We start from the raw sequence: 26,076 nt of genomic DNA, 5'->3' as shown, positions 1-26,076 counted from the left end.
CTCCACCCCCCCCCGCCCATATTAAATGTAAAATCAGCCCTAATGACTCTCCGCTAATAATCACAGCTGCGGCGCTAAGGTCCTGTGCGTCTCCTTTAAAGGTTTCCGATATCAACCCTGAAGTTGGTCTTCGCGTGTGAGTCTGCACGCTGTAAGTCTACGCCTACGCGCGACCTCCTTGCCCATAGAGATGCTGAGGGCTAGAGCGCGCCGCTCTTCCTTCCTTGCGGGCGTCGGGGGTGCTATTCTCGACGTTTCTCTCTCTAGGCCTGAGACGTTCAAAGGAGTCGCCGGCGGTGTCGTCACAGGTGCGCGACGGAGCGGAGGGTGGCAGCCCGAGGGGAGCTACCCGGCGCGGGAAGCGCGGCGCCTCGACGCCCACCAGCCAGCCTTAGCCGGTGAGTTCCGCCGCTGAGCCCCTCTCGGCCCTCGGGAGCCGTTCCGGTTTCTAGATCCGCGGCTAGAACGGCGAGTGTGTGAACGCGGCGAACACGTGTCTCCCGCGCGGCAACGCTCCTCCGGGAAACGGTGGTAAGTTGCGCTCCTTGGCAAAAGTGGCGTCGGCCGCGAGTCCGGGTAAACGGATTATGTCCTGTATCGGCTTTTATGCTTTATTTTAACAGGCTATATAACTATATGTATAACTTATGTATAACTACATATACATATGTGCGCGCGCGTGTGTATATGTATGTACATACACATAGTGTATCTATCTATCTTTATATACTATATATATATATATATATATATATATATATAGTTTTCATTCTAATCAATGTTTAATTGATTTTTAATAGTTTCCCCTCCCCTCATGTTTAGATGCACTTATTTTTATCTGTAAGCATTCTTGAGTCCCCTGTCAGGGGGGAAAGTGAGGTATAAATACATTAATAATAATAATAATATAATTAATAATATGAAGCATGAAACAGCAGACTCTATTTTTTGCCAGCTGCTCCTCCAGATTTCTGAGAAATCTTATTTGGTTGGCTGCTTGTGAAATAGCATACTTGTTTGTGTGTATGTTTGTGTGTGTTTTCTGCCAAGGTACCTGGAACAGTTAGTTTTAAAATACCCCCTCCCCCAATGGTGCAAAATATAAAACAGAGTTCTCTCCATTTGATGGATGGGTCCTTTCCTCTGGGCATGCAGGTCTTTTGGTAGTCCAAAGGATCTGGCCCTCTATTCCCTCAAACCCTTAAGAAATTTTATTCCCATTCTGATTGTATTTGTTGCTTACAATAAATACCAGCATGCCTGGAATCATTAATGTTAATGGACCTGGGTGTGTGGTGCTATTTATGCAGTGCTAACTTAATAGTTTTGTCTTTAATGCTCAGCAGGGTGTTTAACTATATTTTTATTGTATCAACTTTTGCTTTGTTAATCCTGCCTTTTTAAAAGGACATGTAAAACACTATTTTTAATTAATTTCTAGAATTTGTTGGAAGAGGATCAATTCTAACAGTCTCTGAAGAAAGATACTGCTATCTTGGAAGAAATGGTGGTTTTCACATGTAACGCATGTGGAGAGTCTGTGAAAAAGGGACAGGTTGAAAAGCATGTAATTGTGTGCCGCAATTGCCAATGCCTTTCTTGCATGGATTGTGGTAAAGATTTCTGGTAGGTTATCAGAGTCTTGTTTCATTATTTGGTGGTGACAACTCATTGTTATTGCTATTATTGTTTATATCCTGCCCTTCCTCCCAAGGAGCTCAGTGCAAAAATCTGCAATGAAACTGGTTTGGTGTTACAAGAACAAGTGGGCACAAGCCTTAGACCAACAAATCCCCTTTGAATGTTGAGAGGTGTCAGTCACCTGACGTTATGGTGACAGTCCTGCCCACCTGTCATAAGTTACTATATGGAGGGTGGTGGACTGATGGGTCCAGCCCACTGGTTGGATATAGTTTTCCACTCCTGAGTAGGATGGTAAAAATGCAAGGGGGGGGAGGGAGGGAGGGGGAACTGCCAAAAATGTCTTCTTTAAAAGTTGAAGCTAATGCATAAAAAATTAGTAAAGCCATCATAAATAGAATTGTTTAAAGAAAATAAGAGTAGCAGAATAAAATCTGATTTACAGTAACAAGATCACCATAAAATAAAAGCATCTCCCTGGCCATGCAAGGTGGAACCCTCAAGAAATCTCACAGGGTGAGGGCAGTAGCCTTTGAATGTACAAGAAATGGCTGAAGAACATTTTGCTGTCTAAATGCATTCCCATTCCAGGGAAGCAGAGACTTTCGTGTTACTGAGTGCTTGATTTGGCCTGGGAGGAAGTCTGAGGTGGCAAGTAGATTTGACCTTTCCTGCAACCTGAGGGAGATGGGGGAATTTCTGACTGGGAAGCCAAACTGAACTGTTCTCTTGCCTGTAGTGGGCTATATTGCAAAATGTTGGAAACTACTCTCTCTCGGCACCCGCAGCTGCAACAGGATATAACTGTGAATTGCACTGCAGGGTTAATTTATGCTATTTTCTCAGTCACGCTGATGTGGGATAAAGGCAACAGATGACATTACAGGATTCTATGTGGATATGCAAGCTTTTGTGCTATTGCTGCACAACTTGACAAATGGTGGATTCTGCTAGGATTTTAATTCTAAGTAGTGCTGTTAATTGAAAATCTATGTAAAACGTGAACAGTGGTACCACTAGAATAATAAGAACTACTGAAGCCGAGAGGTCTCCAAAAGATGACATTGACCTTAATGCTGACCCGACATTCTTCTGACACAGTTTTGCCCCTGTAAATAAAACCTTTTTGTTTAAAGAAGAAGCTGCGCATAAGCCCAATCTTATTTTAAAGCACATGAGTTACTGAATTGATGCCCCGTGTGTGACTTAATTTTATGTGCAGCCTAATCTTGTGCGGAGTTACATTGGCATAATCCCATATAAGGATTAGACATGCTTAGCTCTATATAGAATTGCAGGTCAGCTTCTGCCAGTCATAGTTCTTTCTGGATTAGCTTGACCCGTGGCTGAAATCTTCCTACTGTGCTATAAGTGTTGTGCTATAAACTAATTTTAAGATGTATTTTAATTAATTGATTGCCTGTTTTTATGTTCTTTGTATACTGTGTTAGTTTTATTATGTTAGCCGCCCTGAGCCCGGCTCCGGCTGAGGAGGGTGGGGTACAAATAAAATTATTATTATTATTATTATTATTATTATTATTACTACTACTCCTACTACTACTACTACTACTACTACTACTACGGCTTTTTACCTATGCTGTTCTTAATATTTAAGGGGTGATGATTATAAATGTCATGTGAAGTGCCTAAGTGAAGACCAGAAATATGGTGGCAAGGGTTATGAAGCCAAAGCTCACAAAGGAGATGTCAAACAGCAGGAATGGATTCAGGTAAGAACAAGTGCACACATAAGCAGGGTAATATGACACTTAATTTATAGGGAAAGCTGTGTACTGATTGTTTGTCCCTTTTCCCTTTCAACCAGTGGTCTCTGAGGCAATTTATACCTCAGATCAAAACAATACAAGAATACATTTAAAAATCAGACAATAAGAAAACCCACTAACACTACATATGATTATCTAACTTCACCCATCAAAATTTGGGGAACAGGACACCTTGCAGCAGGCGCACACTGAATGCAAGAGTAGATGCCAGCTTGTTGGTTTGGGAGAGTCAGAGGAAAGCCCTGTTTCTGCCCATCTGACAGAAGAGGGCCTTGGCTGACAAACTCAGCTCATGGGCTGGTGCAGTCCTTCAGATACTAAAGTCACAGGCCATTCAGAGCTTTTAATCAAAACCAGCACTTTGTTGGCTGCCATGTTCTGAAGCATTTGCAGTTTCTTAATTGATGGTTGCTATTCCAGCAAGAAGCAATACGTTTCATACCAGCCCCGGTTGGCAAAATGCATTCTTAGTCACCTTCCAGCTACGGACTTGAGCCTTGACTAAATACAACCCCATTTTGAAAAGATTGTGTGTTCCCTTGGGGGTCACCACCTTAATCTTGCCCTGACTGAGCCTCACTTTATTAGCCCTTGCACATCCCATTCCTCACTTGAGCTGCCTGTGTTAAGAGTTTCCAGCCCCCACCTAGATTTGATGAGAACGATAAATAATGCTGAATGTCATCTGCATACTTAATGACCCTTCACTCCAAATGTCCAAACTACTTCACCAAGTGGTTTTGTGTAGATGTTAAATAGTATTGCAGTGGGTGTGGGTGTGGAAATGGAAACTAGATCCTTGCGGTACTTTGCAGCATAAACATCATGAGAGAGTGTGAACTAATACAGAGTTTTTATCTTACTCCTACTTCATGTGTTATCTAGCCAATAGGCAAGCTTTCAGGCTCCGTGTGGGTCATTGTTTTTATCTGCAGTGAACATAAACACCCCAGAAGCAATAACACAATTCCCAAACCTCCAGACCCTGATGCAGACAGGGGAAATGGACAGATTTAAACCTGCGATGTGTATAGCATACATCTGATTTCAGTGCATCAGACTTGTGATTTAAGTATGTTGTGTCTCAGATGCCATCATTCCCACTTTCCTTTTGTAGAAGATTCATCAAGCGATAAAGGAAACCAACATTAACCCCAAAGTTCGAGATATTTTGGAGCAGATGTATACCTATGACAACATTCCAAGAAAAAAGGGCAAGTTTCAGGTATGCTTAGAAGTAAACAGCTCAGACTGCAATTCTGTACAGTGGTGCCCCGCAAGACGAATGCCTCGCAATACAAAAAACTCGCTAGACGAAAGGTTTTTCCATTCGCGATTTGCCTCGCAAGACGAATTTCCCCTATGGGCTTGCTTCGCAAGACGAAAACGTCTCGCGACTTTTTTTCTTTGACTAAAAACAAAGACATGTTTTGTTTATAAAGTTAATTTATTTTCCCTTAAATTTTTGAACTGCTCTTTACAGTATGCGTGACTTTAAAGAGCAGTTAATAAACTGTTGTTGTACCAAATTTGGCTTTGTTTGGACTTTTTTTGACCATAGGAACGCATTAATTGATTTTCAATGCATTCCTATGGGATTTCGTGCTTCGCAAGACGAAAAATTCGCTAGACAACAAAAATTGCGGAACGAATTAATTTCGTCTTGCGGGGCACCACTGTACTTGCTTACTTGTGAGCAAGCCCCAGTGATCTTGTTTCTGAATAGGACTTGTTTCTGAATAGACAAATATACTGTAGGATTTTTTTTTTAAAAAAAAATGAGGTTTCTTCATGAGAATGACAGACACGTTTCCATGAAGAGTGCATACAGATGACAATCACTTGGGTGGCTGTTTGCCTTATCCATCCAAGTGGCGCAATATAACTTAGCTGCTGCTGTACTGTAAACATCAGTATGCCTGCCTGCCCACCTGCTAGAAGGTAAGGGAATTTCTACAGGTCCCACAAGTTACACCTTCTGAAATTTCCTGTTTTACACAACCGTTAACAATGGTGGAACCATGCCCTCTTTTGCATATGGGCACCCTAATCTTATCACATATTATGCAGATAAGTGGTAAAATTGTATTAATATTATCATTTTTAGCCTCACGGGCTGCTTGCCCACAACTAATGATATTTCTCACAAGGAAGAATTGTGTGTTGTGTATTGCACTCTCAGTTCACGCAGGGCAGTCATGATATATGATGCTCCTGGCCAGTATGTTACAAGAAAACAACTATTCTCTAGAACCAAGGTAGTCAACATGGCGTCCTCCAGGATGTTGTTGGACTCCTGCTTCCATCACCCCTGACCATTGGCCACTATAGCTGGGGCTCTGGGAGGCCACCATGTTGGCTACCCCTTCGCTAGAAATCATCACCAGAATCCTCCAGGCTCAGGGGTTCTGCAGGCAAGTTGATTTGGCAGTTTACAATGCCCTTTGTTGGCAGAGTGGGGGTGGGCATTTCTTGACAGCCCCTTTCCCTCATATTCCCGCTGTTGCTCTCACCGTCCATTCTTGTTGCTGCAGCTGTGCATTCACGAAATGCAGTGATAAACAGCACGGTGCCTTGAAGTGAGTGGAAGCAGCACATGCATTCAAGAGCTGCAGTAGGATGATTCGCTGCTTTGATCTGCAACAGGCACAGAAAAGTGATCAAAGAGGTTAAGTGAGGCAAAACGGTTCAGGGGAGTGCAAAGCAAAGAAGTTTGCAAACATGTACTTCAAAGCTAATTGAAAGGCCGCCCTAAATGCAGACATTTTCCAAGAGAGGCGCTTAATACAGTTGAAACTTTAACACTGAATTGCGATAGCTACCAGCCTCAGGGGCTTCCTGTCAGGAGGTTGGTGCCTGTCCTTGGCTGCATGATCTCCGCTGCCTTTCCATAGCCCTATTCACACCTCAACCTGGGCAGCTAACACATGGGAAGTGGAATGGGGCTGCACCTCCTGGTTCCACCCCTTGGAAGCCATGAACGAGTGTGCATACCTGCCAAGGGGTGTGTCTCTGTGTTACCAACCTGTAACTCATAGGCAGCTCTTTGCAGGTAGACACACACACAGCCTGGCATTGCCCTCCGCTCCGTCTGCCATGTGTGAGCCTCACATACTGAAATAATGCATGATTTGGGCTCATGTCAACTGCGCTGGAACTACTTTGCCACTACCAGGTTGTGATTCTAATGTGTATTACAGTTCTACCTGTGACTGTTACTGAATGCAGCAGAGGATGTTTCGCATGTATAACTTGGCATCTGCCTCTAATTAGATTCTGAAGAAAGGGGCGTGATTGCTGGGTCCCATTTGCCCATGCCATCCCATCCTGTGGCCCTTCTGCCAATCTGAATACTGCAAAAGTGTCTTGCTAACTGATCAGTGCATAAATAGAAATTCTGCTGTTTTCTACCTAAACAGAACTGGATGTCTAACAGTTTGAAAATACATAGCACTGCACTGCAGGACCAGGTGTGGGACATTTTTTCACAAGCTACCAGAAAGGTAAGCTAACTGGAAACTGTTTAATGGAAGCAATGTTTCATAGTCAAAAGTCCACAAATTGTGGCTGAACTTGTAGCCAGTCTTTCTTTTCTATTAGCCAGCTAAGGCCAGTCGTGCCACAATAACAGTGGGACTTTAGGATTGCCTCCTAAATGGATTGCTAGTTGTACTCACTTGCTTAATAAATAATTGCTTTTAATAACCTTGTGGGCTTCCTTTTCCCCTCCATGTGCAGAGTTCCCCTTTTGCAATAGAGAAATGTGCTGCATATGCATTTCTTAGTTTAATGTCCACACAGATGACAGTAATGCTTGTCTTTAAGGGCTCGTGTGAACTGAAGTTAGGAACTTTAAACTTCTGGGAAAGTGTCTTCCCAAAAAGCTTCTGCAGCTTTCTGCTTTGCAGGATATAGACGAAGTAGCCTAAGATAAAGCAAGAAAGAATTGGTTATTTGGGATGAGGGTCCTGGGGGTGGGGGGAATAGCCCAGAAGTAGAGGGATGGATTTTTCACCACCTCCCTCCACGCATTCAGAAAAGCCCATTGCAAGTCCCACATCCTAGAAACATACTGATTATTTTTTGCTGGTGGTACTTGTGAGTGTACCTTCTCATTGCACCAAAAAGCAATTCTGTGTTTTGCTTAAAGCAGGGAGGGGGAACCATTTTGGCTCCATGGGTCAGATCCTTATCAGGGCCAGATATGACAAGTGAGCACAGGATTACTTCCTGGAGTAAACTGCTGAAGTCCCCCCTGCCCCAACTTTTTGACTAGGGGGTGTCATCATAGTGATGTATAAGCCCTCTGCATCTTCCCAACAGGAGACAGCTGAAAACCAGTCTGCAGACAGTGAAGTTATGCCAGCGCCACCAGAAGACAACCAAGTAAAAATGGAGAAACCTGCAAAGAAAAAGAATAAAAGGGAAGAAAAGGAAGAGAGGAAAAATATGAAAGAGGCAAAAGAATTAAGGTTGCAAGTTCAGCCAGAGAGCCTAGATCTCAAAAAAAGTAAAAAGTCCAAGAAAGAAGAGAGAGAAAATGAGAATGGAAATATTTCCAAAAGGAATGGCTTGAAGTTGACAAAGCAGCAGCAAGCAGATGTTTCAGCTGAACTGGAAATGAATGGAAACGGTGTCAATACAAAAGAGGCAGGGACCAAAGCAAATGTGAAGAAACGCAAGCGGAACGTCTCTGAAGGTATCAGACTTGCAGTTCTTGCTTCTAGGTGCAGTTTGGGGAAAAAGACAGTTTGTAGTATATAGGATGTACGGTATATAAATCAGGATAAATTTCAGTGCTTGGAGCTGAAATCAGGGTGAGAGTGACAGCCTGAGAGACATCCTGTTTTCTACCCATCTCTGTCGTGAATTCTCTGCGCGCTTTAGCAGAAATGCGCAGAGTTCCAGGTTCTTCAGTGCAGTATGTTGTAAGCTATATATACAAATATCTACAGGCTATAACACACGAGCAGTTCATACAGTCAAACAGAGTACCTGGCTGCACCTTAAGGCAAATAGGAAGACCTTTCTATCTCTCTCTCTGACCACACTCCACTACACCACCCACTTACTGCTGGACAGGTTTCCCCTTTAAACCGATGACAGCCAATCAACTGACAGCACATTACTGCTGAGTCTTTCTGACCCAGCACTTCCATAGAAAGTATTGCAGGCTGACTGCATCAGCCACTTGCATCAGCTAGCAAACTCAAGCCTGCAGACTTACTATCTCACACAGCATTCTGTGAATCCCAACAATCTCATCTGACAACGTCAATCCTTTTCTGATTTTTCCTTGTTGTAGGAGGTTTTTATGAAATGTCAGGCAGAGCAGATTTTAGATTTAACCACTATTCCAATTTTGGTGGGTTCCCTAATGATTCTGTTACTGGACTTCCTGACGCTTATTTTGACTGTTTCTCTCCCTGTAAATCCCACCCCAGATGTTGACGAATCTCCCATTGCACAAAAAAGAATGAATAATTCAGAAACCGAAGAAAATGAGGATCAGCTTCAAGGTAACCTTCGCTTCGATGCTTAGCAGTTTGCAACTATGAGCTAGATCTGTTTGTTGATGGCAACAATGAAGTAGCAACTTAGTCAATATAATGATTACTGTAGAATCACTGTTAAAGTATAAGGGAGAGTTGTAACATTTATAAGGACATAGTTCCCTTGTCTTGAAAGTGGGTTAGTGAGTACCAGGCTTAGATAAAACAGGATATTCGTGTCCAAGGAGGACAGGGGCTTATAATTTCATGGGTGGCAATAGTAATAATAATAATTTTATTATGTGTCCCCCACCCATCTGACTGGGTTGCCACAGCCACTCTGGGTGGCTTCCAACATATATAAAAACATAATAAAAAATTACACATTAAAAAGCTTCCCTATATGTCTTCTAAAGGTTATATAGTTGATGATGGTGATGGTAATTTATTAGTTATACCCATCAGCTTGGGTTTCTCCAGCCACTCTGGGCGGCTTCCAACAAAATATTAAAATACAATAGTCCATCAAACATTAAAAGCTTTCCTAAACAGGGCTGCCTTCAGATGTCTTCTAAAAGTCTGGTAGTTGTTCTCTTTGACATCTGATGTGAGGGCATTCCACATGATAGGTGCCACTACCAAGAAGGCCCTCTGCCTGGTTCCCTGTAACTTGGCTTTTCGCAGTGAGGGAACCACCAGAAGGCCCTCAGAGCTGGATCTCGGTGTTCGGACTGAATGATGGGGGTGGAGACGCTCCTTCAGGTGTACTGGGCCAAGGCTGTTTAGGGCAAAACGACATACCATTGGTTGGATGGATCCAGAGCAGGGAAAATGAGTTTTTCCTGCCCTCTCAGTCTCACCACAGCCCTGCTAGAACAAGACTGCCTCTGACTAGTTTTTGCCATCTTCCATCTCCCACTGTTACCACAGCCAGGCCTTTCCTGAAGATTCCCAACATTGAGAAGGCTTGGTTGGGGGCAGGGGATGACATTGGGGTCTGCGAGGGGGCAGGGAATGTTCTGCTAGACAAGCAGATGCTGGTACGTGCAAGCTCTGGATCCAACCCTATACGGCTATTTAATCTGTTAGGAATAGCCAGACCAAGTCTCAATTCATTTTGTTTCCTTTCTTTTTAAATCTTCTTTTCCTGGACAGAAGAAATCCTCTCCAGCTTGCAGCCCACATTTTGCCGAAATGCCAGCAGGGGTTCGCCCAAGAAAATCCACTGCCACAGTTTTCAAGTGTTATAGAAATAGTTGGGCCCGGAGTTAACTAACCTGGTGTGCCAGTGGAAGCCTGTGCAAGGGCTACTCCCCCCCCCCCATGAGCCCCCTGCGCCTCCCCCAGATCCACTCTGGAGGGTCAGACAAGCCCTAGAGCAGTGGGAGGAAAGGGGGCAGAATCCCACCTGGCAAGCAAAAATTCTTGCACTGACAGAGCAGTCAGAAGAGTCTGACGTCAAATTCCTCCCTAAGCCTCTAAATGTTCGTAGTAGATCACATCGGGTAGAAAATGTATGTAGGTTATTATAGTGAGTTTGGCTGTTTATATTTACAGATGAGATTTTTTAAAATAACCACTGGAAAAAGTTGGTCGTTTCTCCAGGTGGATGCAGTTGGCAGTTTTCTGGGTTGGAACCAGCCAGGTGTGTTTCCCCTCTGAGCTAGAGAGACATAGGGACCGGTTGCTGATTTCAAATACGAAAGTGTGGGCATTGAGGCCTTATTCATGGTTGTTGTTTTTTAAAAAACTCCTTATTGCTTGAGGAGTAATACTTCCTTATTGTTTGATTTATAACCCATTCTCCCTTGTTCACATAATCCTGCGCTGCTGTGCTTAGCAATATTTCAGTTTCCAAAATCATCTCAGTGCAGCAGGTTGCTTAGCAAGCAGGGCACTACTAACCTGACCAAGTAAACATTTGAAAGTGGTGTTAGGTTTCCATAGTGACCTGGTCAAAATGCATGGGGATAATTTATTTTATTCTCTCTTCCATGTCTTTTTACAAATTTTTACAGGTAAATTCAGTTGGAAGGGAACTATAAAAGCTGTTCTGAGGAAAGCACCTGACAATGAACTGCCAATGAAAAAGCTAAGGAAGAAGGTATATTGGAGCATCTTCTGAAACCCAGAGTACAAGGCAGGGCAAAGTTCCCCTGCATAAGCACCACTGGAATAAATATTTGTATACTGCCCTTCATCCGTAGGTCTCAGGGCGATTCACAGCATCATTCACAATTATTTCCTTATTTCCAAATTATTTCATAGTTTGCCTGTTTAAAAAATAAAGAAAAAATTGTACTGTTCAGTGAACGGTTCCCTATCGTAGAATCAAAGAGTTGGAAAGTACCCTTCAGGCTCATCTGGTCCAACCCCCTGCAATCCAGGGATCAGAAGGCAAAAATAACTTTGCACATGCTCTATCCATTTGGCCCTTGAAGCCTTTTAAGGAAACACACACGCACACATCTTGCTCTGGGGAGAAAGCACTCTGCATATGGTCAGGGGCACGCCACGCGCAACACAGGACCCTTACTGCCAAGCAAGAAAACGCCGCAAGGCTTGAGGACAGGAAGGGAAAGGCCTGATCCGAGAAGGGCCAACTCTGAGGCTTCTCCGAGGAAAGGGAGCAGGCTCCAGAATGGCTGCCCACCTCATCGCCTCCCCTCAGGCTGCTGCCTAACTCCAGCGCCCGGCCTTGCCCGACTCACTGAATTCAGTGAGGTTTTGTGTAGGAGAACGTACCTTGGATTGTGCCCTAACTTTTTAAAAAACTTGTGCTTCTGTGAGCACAGCCATTTGCCAAATTCCAGTTTAAATGAGCAGTTGCTAAACCATAGTGCTGCCTTCTCTAATGAACTTCTGCTGTTCCACCAACAGCATTTAGCACCTTTTGTCCAAAGGCCTTGTGTGCTGATTGCATTTTAAATATATATGTTCTGGGCAGGTGGGATGGTCCTAAGCATTCCACAACTCAGCAGCTAAGCCAATGTTCAGGAAAGCTCCTGCACAGTCGTACTTCCGCTTATGTATCCCTCCAGTTATGTAAACTTCAGGATACGTAAGTGGCAAACCCGGAAGTATATTTCTGGGTTTTTGCTGCGCATGCACATGCAGAAGCACTCTACACATGCACAGAAGCAGTCTCTCCGGTTGCGAAAACCTCTGGATCCGGCCGGACTTCCGGAACAGATCCCATCCACAGCTGGAGGTACCACTGTAATGCAACCGAAGACTTGGTCGTGTAACCAATAGCTATGGCAGTTTCAAAAACTGTCAGCCTAGATTTAGCTCAGGTTTTCTTTCTTTTAGTTCATAGCGTTACCAATGGAGAAGTGACAGCTAGTCAGATGCCACCAGGCGCATAGAAAGGGCCTCATTCCCCCAGCCGCCTCTGCCTTCAAAGGTGGCAGCACAGGGCTCTGCCAGAAAATCTTCACATGTGGGCAGGCTGCTCTGGGAGAACGTGGCCCCTTCGGATCTTCCAGAGCTCTAAAGTCAAAAACCAGCGCTGGTTTTGTGCCTGGAATTAGAGACTGGAAGCCAGTGCGGCTTTAAAGCCCAAGTGAAATATGACAGAACTTGATGGGGCTTGCTTTGGAGTAGATGCTTCATATTCCAGAAAATACACTTAAGCTGATAATGGTGTGAAAGGTTTGAATGTAACTTCTTTTTGTCTCTTCTTTTTTCTCGTGCAGGTTTTATCACAGTATTATGCAGTGGCTGGTGATCATCATCATAAGGCTGAAGGAGAAATTCTGGCCCTGTTCAATAAGAAAGTCAGCAGCAATCCTAAATTTAGAGTTTTAAAGGAAAAGGTTAAGCTTATAAAATAGCTTTTTAGTTCTAAAATATGGATTTTTAATATGTCCCCAGTTTTGTTATCAGATGTAAAGAGATTTTTCAGATGTATATGGCAGCAAACCTTGCCTGTATTTGATTGTGAATTTCCTTTTATTTCACATACAGTTTGTACTGATTAAAAAGTTACTTTTAGGAAAAAATGTGGTTTTTTAATATATACATATATAATGACAATCTTTCTATTGCTATTTATAAAAGTTTAAGTTATGGTTATGATCACACCCACGAGCTACTGGGTGTGATCCCATGGTCAGAAATACTCAAAGAGAAGGGAGTCCAAGAAGGATGTGAGTTTCTGAAAGGAGAAATATTGAAGGCCCAAATGCAGACAATAGCAACAAGAAAGAAAAGTGGGAGGCATCTAAGGAAACCGGTGTGGCTGCATAATGAGCTTGCAGATGAGCTGAGAGTTAAGAAGGGCATGTATAAGAAAGGGGAAATCACAAAGGAGGCGTATACACGAGTAGCCAACAGTTGCAGGGGGGGGGGGGAGTCAGGCTGGCTAAAGCTCAGAATGGGCCATAAATGGTTCTCTTCTAATCACAGAATAGAACTTTGAGATACAACTCATTATTTTTTTAAAAAAAAAACCACTACTGCAATGTACCCAGTGAAAGAAAGTTTACTCTGAAGTGTGTGTGTTTTTGTAAAGAAATAAATCACACTAGCTCTGCACCCCATAGTGAAGGGTCTCGTTAGCAAGTATTTCCACACCTAAACCCAGAAAGCTGTACAGAATCTTTATCTATCTTACAGTGGTGGAAAATGTGATATCTTTATGAATCCCTGCTCCCCATGCAGCTGGATTGTTTGAACCATATTGCAGTGGTCCCAGATAGCATGTTTCAATTTCAGCTGAGACTTTACATTAAACAATACACAGTCCCTGTAATACTCCAAAGAAAAGTCATTATTGATGTCAGTTTCCACTTAGGTGGCACAGTACGATTTGGAACAGGAGAAAAATATAGCTGGACAAAACAGGTTGGCATAAGTCCTGGTGTGGAAGCCATTTTCCTAAAGAGCCACTGACCGTCTTCCTAGAGACCCTTTCTCATGAACCATGGCGCCTGCATCCACAAACTGTAGGTCAAACTATAGGTTTTGGGGTGTAACAGAGCCAATGGTTACACCCCTAAAGTTATCAACAAAGAAGCTTCTACAAGTTTTACAGCAAGGTATCAAAACCTAGGTGGGGGGGAAATATTTCTGGTTCCCTAGCAACTTCACAAATTGTTGTTGGTATAAACTAACTCATCAATCTGGCAGTGTAGGAACCCAACTCTGAACACCAACAGAATGACATTCTTTTTATATCTCGTACTGATTTCCTTTCCCGCAGATTAGCATATGTCTCCTCAATACAAATGTGTATATTTTTAACTATTGCGGTTATTGAACATTGATCTTCTCTTTGTTTGTGCTCTGCTTTGGCACTGCTTCTGCATTACTGGTCTGTTTCTTCTCTCTTTCCTCCCACTGAAAACTGATCGTCTCGCCTCCTGCTATTTTCTCATTGCGCCTGAACAACAGCGTCTCCAGTGGAATATACCTGGTGACCACTGGAGACAGAACCAGCGCATTGTTTCCCTCAGATACTTGAAAGCTGCAACAGTGTTATGTAACAAGGAAACCAGAGAGCAAATATTAAACTTATTCACAGAAAGTTTGTAAAGGCTATATTGTTCTGTACATTGAGCTGCAGTCACAGGTTACCAGATCTCACAATCAATATATTCAAAATTTAGCCCTTCTCCCAATTAAGCTTTCGGGGGGGGGGGAATCCTACACGCACAGAACAAGTCTAAGTTTCTTTTCTGCTCTGTTGGCCAAGGAGAGCAGATTAAGTTTCCCCTTAATACATTAACAGGAAGTGTTACTTTATATTCAGGTTTAACATTCAGCTGGGGAAGAAGATGTCTCCTGAAAAGCGTCTCTCTTTGCTCGCGTTAAGACAGTCAAACCAGCTTAATCTTACATGTGGAGAAAATACGTTTTAATCTTGATATTCTGTTTACGTTGACATTGAATAAAGTTTCCGATTCATGACAGTTTAAAAACAGGCTTTGTCAAACTGTTGGAGTCTTCAAGCAAGTAGCAGTCCCTAGAAGTTTGCAACCTAAGTCTGATCATTCGTTAGTATGATCCTTTGACAGATTGTAAAAAGCTCCCAAACTCGTCACTCCTTAGCCAGGATGCTCCACACTGAAGCCTGGGTCAGGTGGGAAGGGAAGGGGCAATGCTGCTATTTAAACAATGGTTGGTGCAAGCCCAATCGACTTGTGGCATCCAGCAGAGTATGATGAGAGGAAATGCAGATCAGCTGCTATCAGACATTCGGCAATTGTTTAGTTTTGCTTCGTTTCCACAAGAAGACACTATCCTCTAAGGGTGCTTCCAGAGAGGGGTCCCATATTGCAAATGAGTCAGGTCTGATTTTTCAGCATCTGCTTTTGGCTTCTGTACATTCCCGGTGCTTCAGACATTAATGGTCATTGCTATTGCACAACATTTTGTCCACACTGGGTATTTTGTCCTTTCAGTCATTCCTCCCCACCCTCTGCTGTCAGTTTCTGTTCTAATACAGGTATTTCAAATTTCCAAGCAAGTTCTTAAGAGCCAAATATATCCACCCACAGTTATCTTGCTTTGCAGTACAAGGCTATTGTATTCTGGAGAAGAGTTACTCCATTTCTCAGTTATGATAAGACTCATTTTAACCAAGGTGTTTGCGTAAGCTTCCAGCCTCCCTTCTCAGATTGTGAACTTCAAGGAAACTTGCACCTGTCTTTTGGCATCATGAACAGCACCTGCAAATGAGCTGGCAGCAGAGGCAAGTATGGCGACTGGGGAGGGGGAAAACCCCACAAGACAGAACCATTCCTATGCTGCCATGTTGTGTGGGACTCTCTGGTTCTCAGCCTACTATGGGGTGCCTGGGAGAGTCATACACCAGCTGTGATGTCCAAGAAAGAATGAAAGAGATGCTGAGACTTATCAAATATGCGAGGAACATAAGACAGACATTGTCCTGAGGCAATTGGAGGACTTGGGAAGAAAGGAGGCAAGAAGAAACAGCTGCGTTTATCTTTTAAGAATTTGGGAGCTCTGTTCTCCCAAAATACTCTTGTTCAGACGCAAGGGCAATTTTTCAATTGTAGACAAGGTTTAGATGAATTTCTGCATAATGTTATTCATGGGTTAGAACAGGTTCAGGCACCTGAGCATCTACAGCCTGGTAGGCTTGCAAATGTGATGGAGAAATTAAGGTTACTGAGGGGATGAGGACTGATACTTTCCGTAGGCTGTTACGGTTACACAGAAACCAGAATCTGAGAGAAAACTTCTGCAGCTGGTTTTGCAGTGGTGGGAGCTGTTATCTCCAGTGTTAGATATGTTACAAAAGAGGGTTTGGAAATTCAGAGACCCAAACAGACAGAAGAGTGGAAGCAAAAGATGAACAGGCACTGGATGCTGAAAATAGGTTAGTTATGTAGCAGCTGGAGACAAAAAAACTTCTTCATGCATCTGTACTGGGATGATGTACATGTCTCCCAAGAGGGGCACAGCATCTTCCTTGGGGATTCACAATAAGGCCTGGGGTGTGCATTCATGGATTATGAGGGGAGGGAAACGAAGCACAGCTGCTCCCCATCCCACCCCCAATCCTATTTAGTGTTGCGGCACAATGCAGTGGAAAACAGTAAAACGGGGGGGGGGGGGGGTAGTAAGCCCCTTTGAGCATTGCAAGAAGCAAAGGGGAACTCATGGGAAATTCATGGGATCCAGCAGCGGTAGCAACATAGACAGACATCCTTTGGCGCATCATTGAATGTTTGGACTATGACAAGACCTGAAAAGGGAGAACTGTTTAATCAGGAGTGTTTGGCTCTGAATAAAGCTTGAAGTGACAGGAGAAGACATATACCACATCACGCCATGGCGTGGCTTGGAGTTAAACGCACTAAAATCATCCTGCTGCAGATTCTTTAAAGTTACATTGCAAAAATGTTTCCTTTTAATACTCCCTTATTAAATCCCCAGTATCTCTCTCAGGATATAAAGAGAGTTAATTTCCCCCTCCAATAACATTCCAGGGCTCATCAATCTCCACAGTCGAAAGATCCTAGTAGCTTAGAAGTCCTTCTTGTGCCACTTTTGTTCCATTCTGTTTTGGTTTTTAAAAAATTGCTGTTAATTTACAGACTAATATACTTCTACATACCTAGAGAGTCACTTGGGTATGTGTGGTAACCGGTACTTTTTTGGGGGGTTGCCATGTTTTGCTTGAAACCTAGGCACTCCACTACTAGCAAATAGAAAAGTATAAATGATGTTATCAAAAGTGCAGTGGGACAAAGACATAATAGTTTGGACACAACTATGTCCAAACATAGTGGTGCTGTGGTGCTGCACGCTGGGACTTTTCTACTACCCTTCCAACTATAGCAGACCCTCCAAGTGTCCCTATTTTCCAGGGACACTCCGGGATTAACAGAAGCTGTCCCGGTTTCCAATTTGATCCTGGAATGCCCCACTTTTCCTTACATCACCCCTATTTTCATTGGAGAAATGTCAGAGACTATAGAGTTATGCAAGCCCCAAGCCAAGGAAATAAGTAACCTTTAGAGGGCACCTGAAAGCAGTCCTGTATATGGAAGTTTTAATGTTTAATGCTTTATTATGTTTTTGTATATGCTGGAAGTTGCCCAGAGTGGCTGGGGCAACCCAGTCAGATGGGCAAGGTATAAATCATAAAAATATGATGATGTGGATGAAACAGGATATCCCTATTTTCATCAGAGAAATGGCGGAGGGTGTGCTATAGCTCCTCTTTTCCTGGGAAAAGCTGTTCCTGGTGATCAGAGGAGAATTCAAGAGCATGAGGAGGGTTTGGGTTAGAAGGGGAAGCCCGTTACCTCCACAGAAACACTTTCTGCTCATGCACAGGGCAATTTGCATGTAAGGACTATTATTACAGCAAACAGAAAATGCATTTGGTTCAAGAGATATCCTTCTTCTGACTCCCTATTGAATTGCCTCCATATAGGTATACTAACATAATCAAGTGTTTTGAACACTCGACAGTGTTATATAATGGCAAGTAATTATATGTAAGCAAACATATATTTGAATTACGTACCCACGTTACCCTTTCGTTCATTTTTCACTTCCTTAAACAACGAGTTTCTCCTCTCAGGTGAATCCCTTAAAAAGACAATCTACTTTTGTTAGAGTTTCCTAGTCTTCCACCATAAAACACACACTTGATTTTGCTACTGATAAAAATAGAGAGGGAGCCGATGTTTGATTTGTGCTAAGTAAATACTTAGAAAGTTGGGCCCACTCTAGACCCCATGGAGTGTAAGGACTATAGATCACTTGCCAACACCCCTTTCTTGGCAAAGGTGGTGCCAAGGGTGGTTGTGGAGCAGGGATTGCTGGATGAGACTGATTATTTAGATCCGGGCTCAGACCCAGTTGCTGAGCTGAATCAACCTTGGTCATGCTGATGAACCGTGAGAGAAACCAACCCTTGGCACTTGTATTCTGGGGTTCCACGGGATACTGTTATCTCTTCAGTACTATTTAACATCTAAATGAAACCATAGGGAGTGGTCGTTAGAAGTTTTGGAGCAAAGTGTTGTGAGTACACCAACAACACACGCAGCTCTATTTCTCCATGCCATATCTATTAGGGCCAAGAAACTGTGCTTGAATCCTAGGAAGACAGAGGCTCTGTCAGTGAATGGTTCCCATGTCTGGGAAATAGGCGAGTTACGTGTTCCAAATGGGATCTTTCTCTCTCTCTGAAGGATCAGGAGTGCGGCTTGGGAGCACCCCACCTCTCAGCCACTGGTGGAGTGGTAAGCGATAGCCTGGCCATGCACTGATAAAATCAAAGCCAGCAGGTTCTGACCACAAGGACCCTCTTCCAGCAACTGGTGTATAGAAGCAATGCTGCCTCCAGCTGTGGAGGCAGAGGAGTTTTCGGTTCTTCTGTTCAATGCATGTTATAGTCAAGATGGCTTTCCTGCCTCACTTAGGAAACAACAGAATTGGAATGGGAAGTGTCAGCAAAATGCATCGCCTCTGGCAACTGACAGCTCATCTGTGTTTAAGCTGCACCAGTGAATCCTAAGCCCAAATCCACACTAGCCTTGGTAGACCTTGGGCTGGTCACTATTTCTCCACCAAGCTTTGGTGAGGATAAAGTGGGAGAACCCTATGTGTTGTTTCCTGAGCTCCTTGGAGGAATAGAATCAATGTCTTTACACCTTACCCTGAGAACTAAGGGTCTGGACTCGGAAGGGCCCCATTATTGGGATTAGATTTAAAGGTTTCGGTCTATTTTAAATTGCATTTTCCCATATAGTATTTAAAATTTATATTGCTATATTGTAACAACAACAACAACACTTTGCACGTCTTCTTTTTTTTAAAAAAGACATGCTAAAGACAACTGAGGTGAGCAATTCTTGAAAGGTAGGTGAATGGTTATTGTGGTGAAAGGCAATCCTTTCTTCATTCAGCAATATTTTTCACAGATTTCACAATTATTCCTAAGGCTTTTTTACTCAGCGAAAAAAATGCCATGAGGGATATTTGGAAACTTTTGCAAAAGCATGACTTTCCTTTCCTCATTTACCTTCCTCTTATCAACAAGAAGGGTTTTTTTTTTTTAGTCTCAGATGTGAAATTTGGGAGTTTTAACACACTTCTGCAGTGTAATAATTCTGGGTCCTTAGGCAGGAATGAGGAATGCCTGGAAACGAGCATTGCTCTTTGGAGCTTGCTCTGTCTTCCTTTGTCTATCATATCTCCTCTCAGGCTCCACTTTTCCAGGCTAAACATACCCAGCTCCTTCAAGAGCTCCTCATAAGGTGTGGTTTCTAGACCCTTGATCACCTTGGTTGCCCTCCTGTGCACATGTTCCAGCTTGTCAACATCCTTCTTAAATTATGGTGCCCAGAACTGGACACAATAATCCAGGTGTGGTCTGACTAAGGCAGAATAGAGTGGTACCATGGTTTTCCTTGATCTGGACACTATACTTCTGTTAATGCAGCCTAAAATAGCATTAGCTTTTTTTGCTGCTGCATCACACTGTTGGCTCAGGTGAAGCTTGTGGTCCATCAAGACCTCCAGATCCTTTTCACTTGTGCTGCTTGCAAGCCAGGTGTCCCGCATTCTATATTTATGCAGCTGGTTCTTTCTGCCTAAATGTAGAAACTTATATTTACTGCATTGCAGGGGACTGGACTCGATAACATTCAGGGTCCCTTCCAACTTTAGAATTCTACAGTTCTATGAAGATTTGCTACAAACTTTGCACTGATCTTATTTTTAGTCAGAGTTTGTAAGCAAATAGTGTGGACTAGATCGCAATATTGTACAATGCCCCCTTTTCAAATTTCCCAAGCTCTTTAGCTTTACAGTTGCTTTGCCTTTGCCTCTCCACTCATCCAGTTCAAATGCACACATGTTTATAGCTAGCACATTCCTTGCCTCAAGCGCACCATTATTTACTGTCTACTCCTTAAAGGGTCAGTTCAGGGTTGCAAAGTAATTTAATACACACTTGAGAATTCTCACTTGAACGCAACAGGTTGTTTAATGTCCAACTTAGGTTGGATTGTAGCATCTGGTTGCATTTCAACAGATGGTGTACTGATAAGCTCCTGCCTCTCTGTGTTCAAATGTTTCAAGTGAAAAGAAAAATGCCCACAGATAAGGCAAAATGTATTTTTGATGTCTTAATGAGCTACCATTAACTAGCTGTCCCCAAGTTCATAATTAATTACTAATCACTTATCTCCCAGATGCATAACACAAGGAAATATACGCAGCTCTGGTCCTCTGGTCCAGTTGCTTCAGAGAAGATGGTTGCTGAGACATGGTCTTTTACATCTTACCATTCTTAGATTCAGAGTTGGAAATTCACTGAGTCCAGACTCCTGCTTAATACAGGTTCTGTTGCGCAGCTATAGCCTCCCAGACCGATGGTTGTCCAGCCTCTGCTTAAATACCTCCAGTGACGAAGCACCCATGACCTCCTAAGGAAATCTGTCCACTGCCAGACAGCTCTTACCAGCAGGAACGTTGTTCAAATGCTTAGTTGAATCTGCTTCCCTGCAATTTCCACCCATTGGTCCTAGTCTTGCCCTCTGGAACTGCATGATGGTTCCATCTTCTTCATGACAGCCCTTCACACATTTGGAGACTGCTGCCTTGCCATCCTTTTATCCAGCTTGGACTAAAGATAGCACACCTAGATGTTTCAACAATCCCACACAGGTTTGATTTCTGGACCCCTTGGTATGTTGCCAAGGAGTCATGCAATTGGCCTTCCTGCAAGTGGTGGGGAAAATGTGTAAGCTCAATCATTGTTTTCCCTGAGGGGAAGGCTAGGGAGAACATAATAACATAGCATGATGCCGCTGGATCAGGCCAATGGCTCTTTTACTCCAGGATCCTGTCCTCACAGCGGCTGACCAGGTGCCTGTGAGAAGACTGTAAGCTGGGCAGGAGTACAGCAAGTGGTATTCAGAGGCAAATTCCATCTGACAGTGGAGGTAGAGTCATAGAATTGTAGAGTTCGAAGGAACACCTAGGGTCTAAGTCCAACCCCCTGCAATGCAGGAATCTCAGCTAAAGCGTCCATGACAAATGGCCATCCAGCCTCTTCTTAAAAACCTCCAAGGAATAGAAGTCCACCACTTCCACTGTCGAAGAGCTCTTACTGTCAGAAAATTCTTCCTGATGTTTAGTTGGAATCTCTTTTCTTGTAACTTGAAGCTATTGGTTCAAGTCCTACATGCCAGAAGAGGGGGAAACAAGCTTCCATGTGACAGCCCTTGAGATATTTGAAGATGGCTATCATATCTCTCCTCTTTTCCAGGCTAAACATACCCAACTCCATCGTCCTTGTCCTCCACACATTTGTCTAAAGAAGAGACTATCAGTGCCCCCAAGTGTTTGTTCCCCCCCTTTCTTTTGAGGGAGGGGGAAGTGAAGGAGCAGGCCCCATGAGATTCCTTCAGACAAGGCGGGACATGGTCCATCAACTATTTTTTGAAATTTGCCAGTTTCTAACAACCTTTCTGTTTTATGTTTTGCAGAACTTATGCCTTTTGGAGGCCAGTGCTGGTGGTGACTTCCTTGGGTGGTCTGTATCTGCCATTCAGTCTTCATCTTGCAGCAATGACTGTTTTTCACTTTTACATTCTGTCTGATTCAGACCAGGGGTGCGTCTGCAGTTGCCTTTTCCTATGACACTGACAGAATTCACCCATTCTTTTATTTCTGACAGTTCAGATGACATTTCTCCCAAATATTGTCCACCATATTGTCCACTTACCCATTACCTTGAGGGACATCTTTGGAAGAAGAAAAGGCCAAGGAGTAAACCCTGCACAAATCTTGAGAGGAGTCCCAAAGTCGTTTGGGTGGCATCTTGTGTGCCTCCTTCTGGCAACTCCTGAACACAGGCTGGTGCCACATGCGTTGCTCCGCTTCCCTTTGGACCAGATCAGCAAGGACAAGAGTGGGGTCCTGTAGTCTGGGCAGCCCAGGACCTCCAGAAACACTACCTAAGCTTGCACCTTAGAGAGGTCACTTTGGTGCTGCTAACGCTGCAAAAACATGCAGGAGGCAGCCATTATGAGTTGCCGGTCTCCCTTGGTTTGAAAGTGTGAGCTGTGTGACCTCAACATACCAGTGTGCTGTGACAGTTAGTGAGTTGTTTGTTTGTTTTTTGACAAAGTAATAATAATAAATAGAAATAAATAAAAATGTGCACCCCACCCCGGAGACCATTCTATTGTAACTATCCAACCTCCCAAAATTTCAACACCTCTTGCGATGGTTTGATCCCTTTCTGTTTTAACAGTACAAATTCTTCAAACACCTTCCATATCTCCTCAAAATAATTTCTCCTGCATATTCCCCGTCTTACCTTAATAGCACGTTAATTTATCATTAATAGCTATATCCCATTTATACCATTTTTCCATTTTATGTTCAGCAAGTTTGGTTAGGGCCTGGGAAAGACCATGAAGCTCCCTGAGTGGCCATGGAGGCCTGTCACTGCCTCTCTGCCTAGCCGCCCTCACAGGGCTGGTGTGGAGATTAAAGGAGGAGGGGGAGAACCATGTACACCTCCTTGAGCTCCTTGGATAAAAAGGTGGGATGTAAATGTGATAAATAAATACCCTGCCTGCCTCTCCACTTGTTCTGCAACTCATCAGGAACGATGCACTTGCCGCTTGCATTTTTCCTCTAAAAAAGCCCAGCTGTAGTCTGAGCTACCTTGCTCCAGCCAGGTGTGCAAACAAATGGGCTCCACCTTCCACAGAGAAGCAGCCACCACGACCATGAGAACCATTTTGGAGGAAAGACATGGGTGAGTGAACTTTCCACAGTAGATCTGAACTGTGACTAGGGAGTGGATAGGGAGAGGGGAGGCAGGTGGATGGGGCTGTCCCAGCAAAGCTACCACATCTGATGAATGCTATTCTTCCCTATGAGCTAGGTAGATATTACACATGTTTGGTTCTGAATCAGCTAGCCCTTCTAGAAGTGTCCCAGGGACTGGGGCAAGGTTGGCCTTGTGGAACTGGCCTGAACTCTTTTGAGAAGTGTCCCAGGGACTGGGGCAAGGTTGGCCTTGTGGAACTGGCCTGAACTCTTTTGAGACCTTTAGAGGTGTGAGGAAGACTAAGCTCCCCGTCTAAAGGCCCAGTTCCTTTGAAGTCTGCCCAAAATATAACTGAGAGCCAGTGTGGTTCAATGGTTAGTGTGCTGGACTATGACCTGGGGGATCAGGGTTGAATCCCCACTCAGCCATGAAGCTCATTGGGTGACCTTGAGGCAGTCAATGTCTCTCAGCCCAACCTATCTCACAGGGTTGTTGTAAAGAGAAAATGGAGAGGAGGCAACCATGTAAACCACACCGAACATCTTAAGAGAATTCTCTGACTTGCAGGGCCAAACTATGTGCATCCTCTGACCCCCCCTCCCCTCCTTACAGAACCTGATTTCTGGCATGCCTTGGATTAAACTGTCCATTTCTAGCTCTTTGTGTGTTTGCTGTGCTTAGAAGTTCACGCTTAGAATCATATTATCATAGAGTTGGAAGAGACCACAAGGGCCATCGAGTCCAACCCCCTGCCAAGCAGGAAACACCATCAGAGCACTCCTGACATATGGTTGTCAAGCCTCTGCTTAAAGACCTCCAAAGTTGGAGACTCCACCACACTCCTTGGCAGCAAATTCCACTGTCGAACAGCTCTTACTGTCAGGAAGTTCTTCCTAATGTTTAGGTGGAATCTTCTTTCTTGTAGTTTGGATCCATTGCTCCGTGTCCACTTGTCTGGAGCAGCAGAAAACAACCTTTATCCCTCCTCTATGTGACATCCTTTAATATATTTGAACATGGCTATCATATCACCCCTTAACCTCCTCTTCTCCAGGCTAAACATGCCCAGCTCCCTTCGCCGTTCCTCATAAGGCATCGTTTCCAGGCCTTTGACCATTTTGGTTGCTCTCCTCTGGACACGTTCCAGTTTGTCAGTGTCCTTCTTGAACTGTGGTGCCCAGAACTGGACACAGTACTCCAGGCTTGCCTGCCTTGGACTTGTCACCACTTCTGATCCCATCTAAAATTTGACTCCTTGGCACCTACTGAACTCTTGACGTTGCTTCTGCATCAAAATGTACAGATGCTAGAGCAATGTAATAATCGTCATTACAGAGCTCTTATCAGGGATGGCATTTGTCTTTCAAAACAGATTCTCTTTTTGTGAAAGGCATCTCTCCTCATGCAAGTTGTTTCTATCATTTGGAAAGGGCACCACCTATCTTTCCAGTCAATTCACATAGAGTTGGTTTGTTGTTGTTGTTTAGTCGTTTAGTCGTGCCTGACTCTTCGTGACCCCATGGACCATAACACGCCAGGCACTCCTGTCTTCCACTGCCTCCCGCAGTTTGGTCAAAGTCATGCTGGTAGCTTCCAGAACACTAGCCAACCATCTCATCCTCTGTCGTCCCCTTCTCCTTGTGCCCTCCATCTTTCCCAACATCAGGGTCTTTCCAGGGAGTCTTCTCTTCTCATGAGGTGGCCAAAGTATTGGAGTCTCAGCTTCAGGATCTGTCCTTCCAGTGAGCACTCAGGGCTGATTTCCTTAAGAATGCATAGGTTTGATCTTCTTGCAGTCCATGGGACTCTCAAGAGTCTCCTCCAGCACCATAATTCAAAAGCATCAATTCTTCGGCAATCAGCCTTCTTTATGGTCCAGCTCTCACTTCCATACATCACTACTGGGAAAACCATAGCTTTAACTATACGGACCTTTGTTGGCAAGGTGATGTCTCTGCTTTTTAAGATGCTGTCTAGGTTTGTCATTGTTTTTCTCCCAAGAAGCAGGCGTCTTTTAATTTCATGGCTGCTGTCACCATCTGCAGTGATCACGGAGCCCAAGAAAGTAAAATCTCTCACTGCCTCCATTTCTTCCCCTTCTATTTGCCAGGAGGTGATGGGACCAGTGGCCATGATCTTCGTTTTTTTGATGTTGAGCTTCAAACCATATTTTGCGCTCTCCTCTTTCACCCTCATTAAAAGGTTCTTTAATTCCTCCTCACTTTCTGCCATCAATGTTGTGTCATCTGCATATCTGAGGTTGTTGATATTTCTTCCGGCAATCTTAATTCCGTCTTGGGATTCATCCAGCCCAGCCTTTCGCATGATGAATTCTGCCTATAAGTTAAATAAGCAGGGAGACAATATACAGCCTTGCCGTACTCCTTTCCCAATTTTGAGCCAATCAGTTGTTCCATATCCAGTTCTAACTATAGCTTCTTGTCCCACATAGAGATTTCCCAGGAGACAAATGAGGTGATAATAATAATAATAATAATAATAATAATAATAATAATAATAATAATAATAATAATTTCCCCCCAAATACAAATCTTCAGCGGTTTTCTATATTGCTTTGTTCATTTTTACTTGTATTCCACATTTGCTGTAAAGGAATGGGAAACCCTATGAAAATGTAGCTTTCCCTTGACATGTCTGGTTGCCTTTGCCTTTCTTTTAAAAGTCCAGTGACTTATAACGGCTTTGTGATTCCCAGTTCTACCCAACACAGTCTGTCCGTAGTCCAAGTCACAAATGTCTATTTCTGGCCTTTTATAATGCTTCCCCACTGTCTTGCCTTGAGGAGAAAAATTACATTGACTATAGATTAAAGCAGTGGTTTTCAACCAGTATACCGTGGCATCCTGGG

The 26,076-nt window shown here is 43.6% G+C and overlaps 1 protein-coding gene across 2 annotated transcripts; it reads left to right on the top strand.

The window, feature by feature from the left end:
• The first annotated feature begins 288 nt into the window (after nucleotides 1-288).
• On the top strand, nucleotides 289-14,847 carry LYAR (Ly1 antibody reactive). 2 transcript variants are annotated; one of them, XM_083460790.1, is made up of 9 exons: nucleotides 289-398; nucleotides 1,442-1,626; nucleotides 3,260-3,374; nucleotides 4,549-4,656; nucleotides 6,851-6,934; nucleotides 7,755-8,130; nucleotides 8,876-8,950; nucleotides 10,942-11,027; nucleotides 12,622-14,847. In XM_083460790.1, the coding sequence occupies exons 2-9, from the start codon at nucleotides 1,505-1,507 to the stop codon at nucleotides 12,757-12,759; spliced, it is 1,104 nt and encodes a 367-aa protein (XP_083316916.1). In that variant the 5' UTR covers nucleotides 289-398; nucleotides 1,442-1,504; the 3' UTR covers nucleotides 12,760-14,847. The 2 variants fall into 2 exon arrangements, with proteins under 2 accessions (XP_083316916.1, XP_083316915.1); XM_083460789.1 differs by having other exon boundaries at nucleotides 310-531.
• The last annotated feature ends 11,229 nt before the right edge of the window (nucleotides 14,848-26,076 follow it).

Source organism: Podarcis liolepis (genome assembly GCF_965112155.1).
Source record: "Podarcis liolepis genome assembly, chromosome: 9".
Taxonomy (NCBI): Eukaryota; Metazoa; Chordata; class Lepidosauria; order Squamata; family Lacertidae; genus Podarcis; species Podarcis liolepis.
Note: the sequence above shows the minus strand (reverse complement) of the source record. Positions and strands in the feature narration are given on the sequence as shown.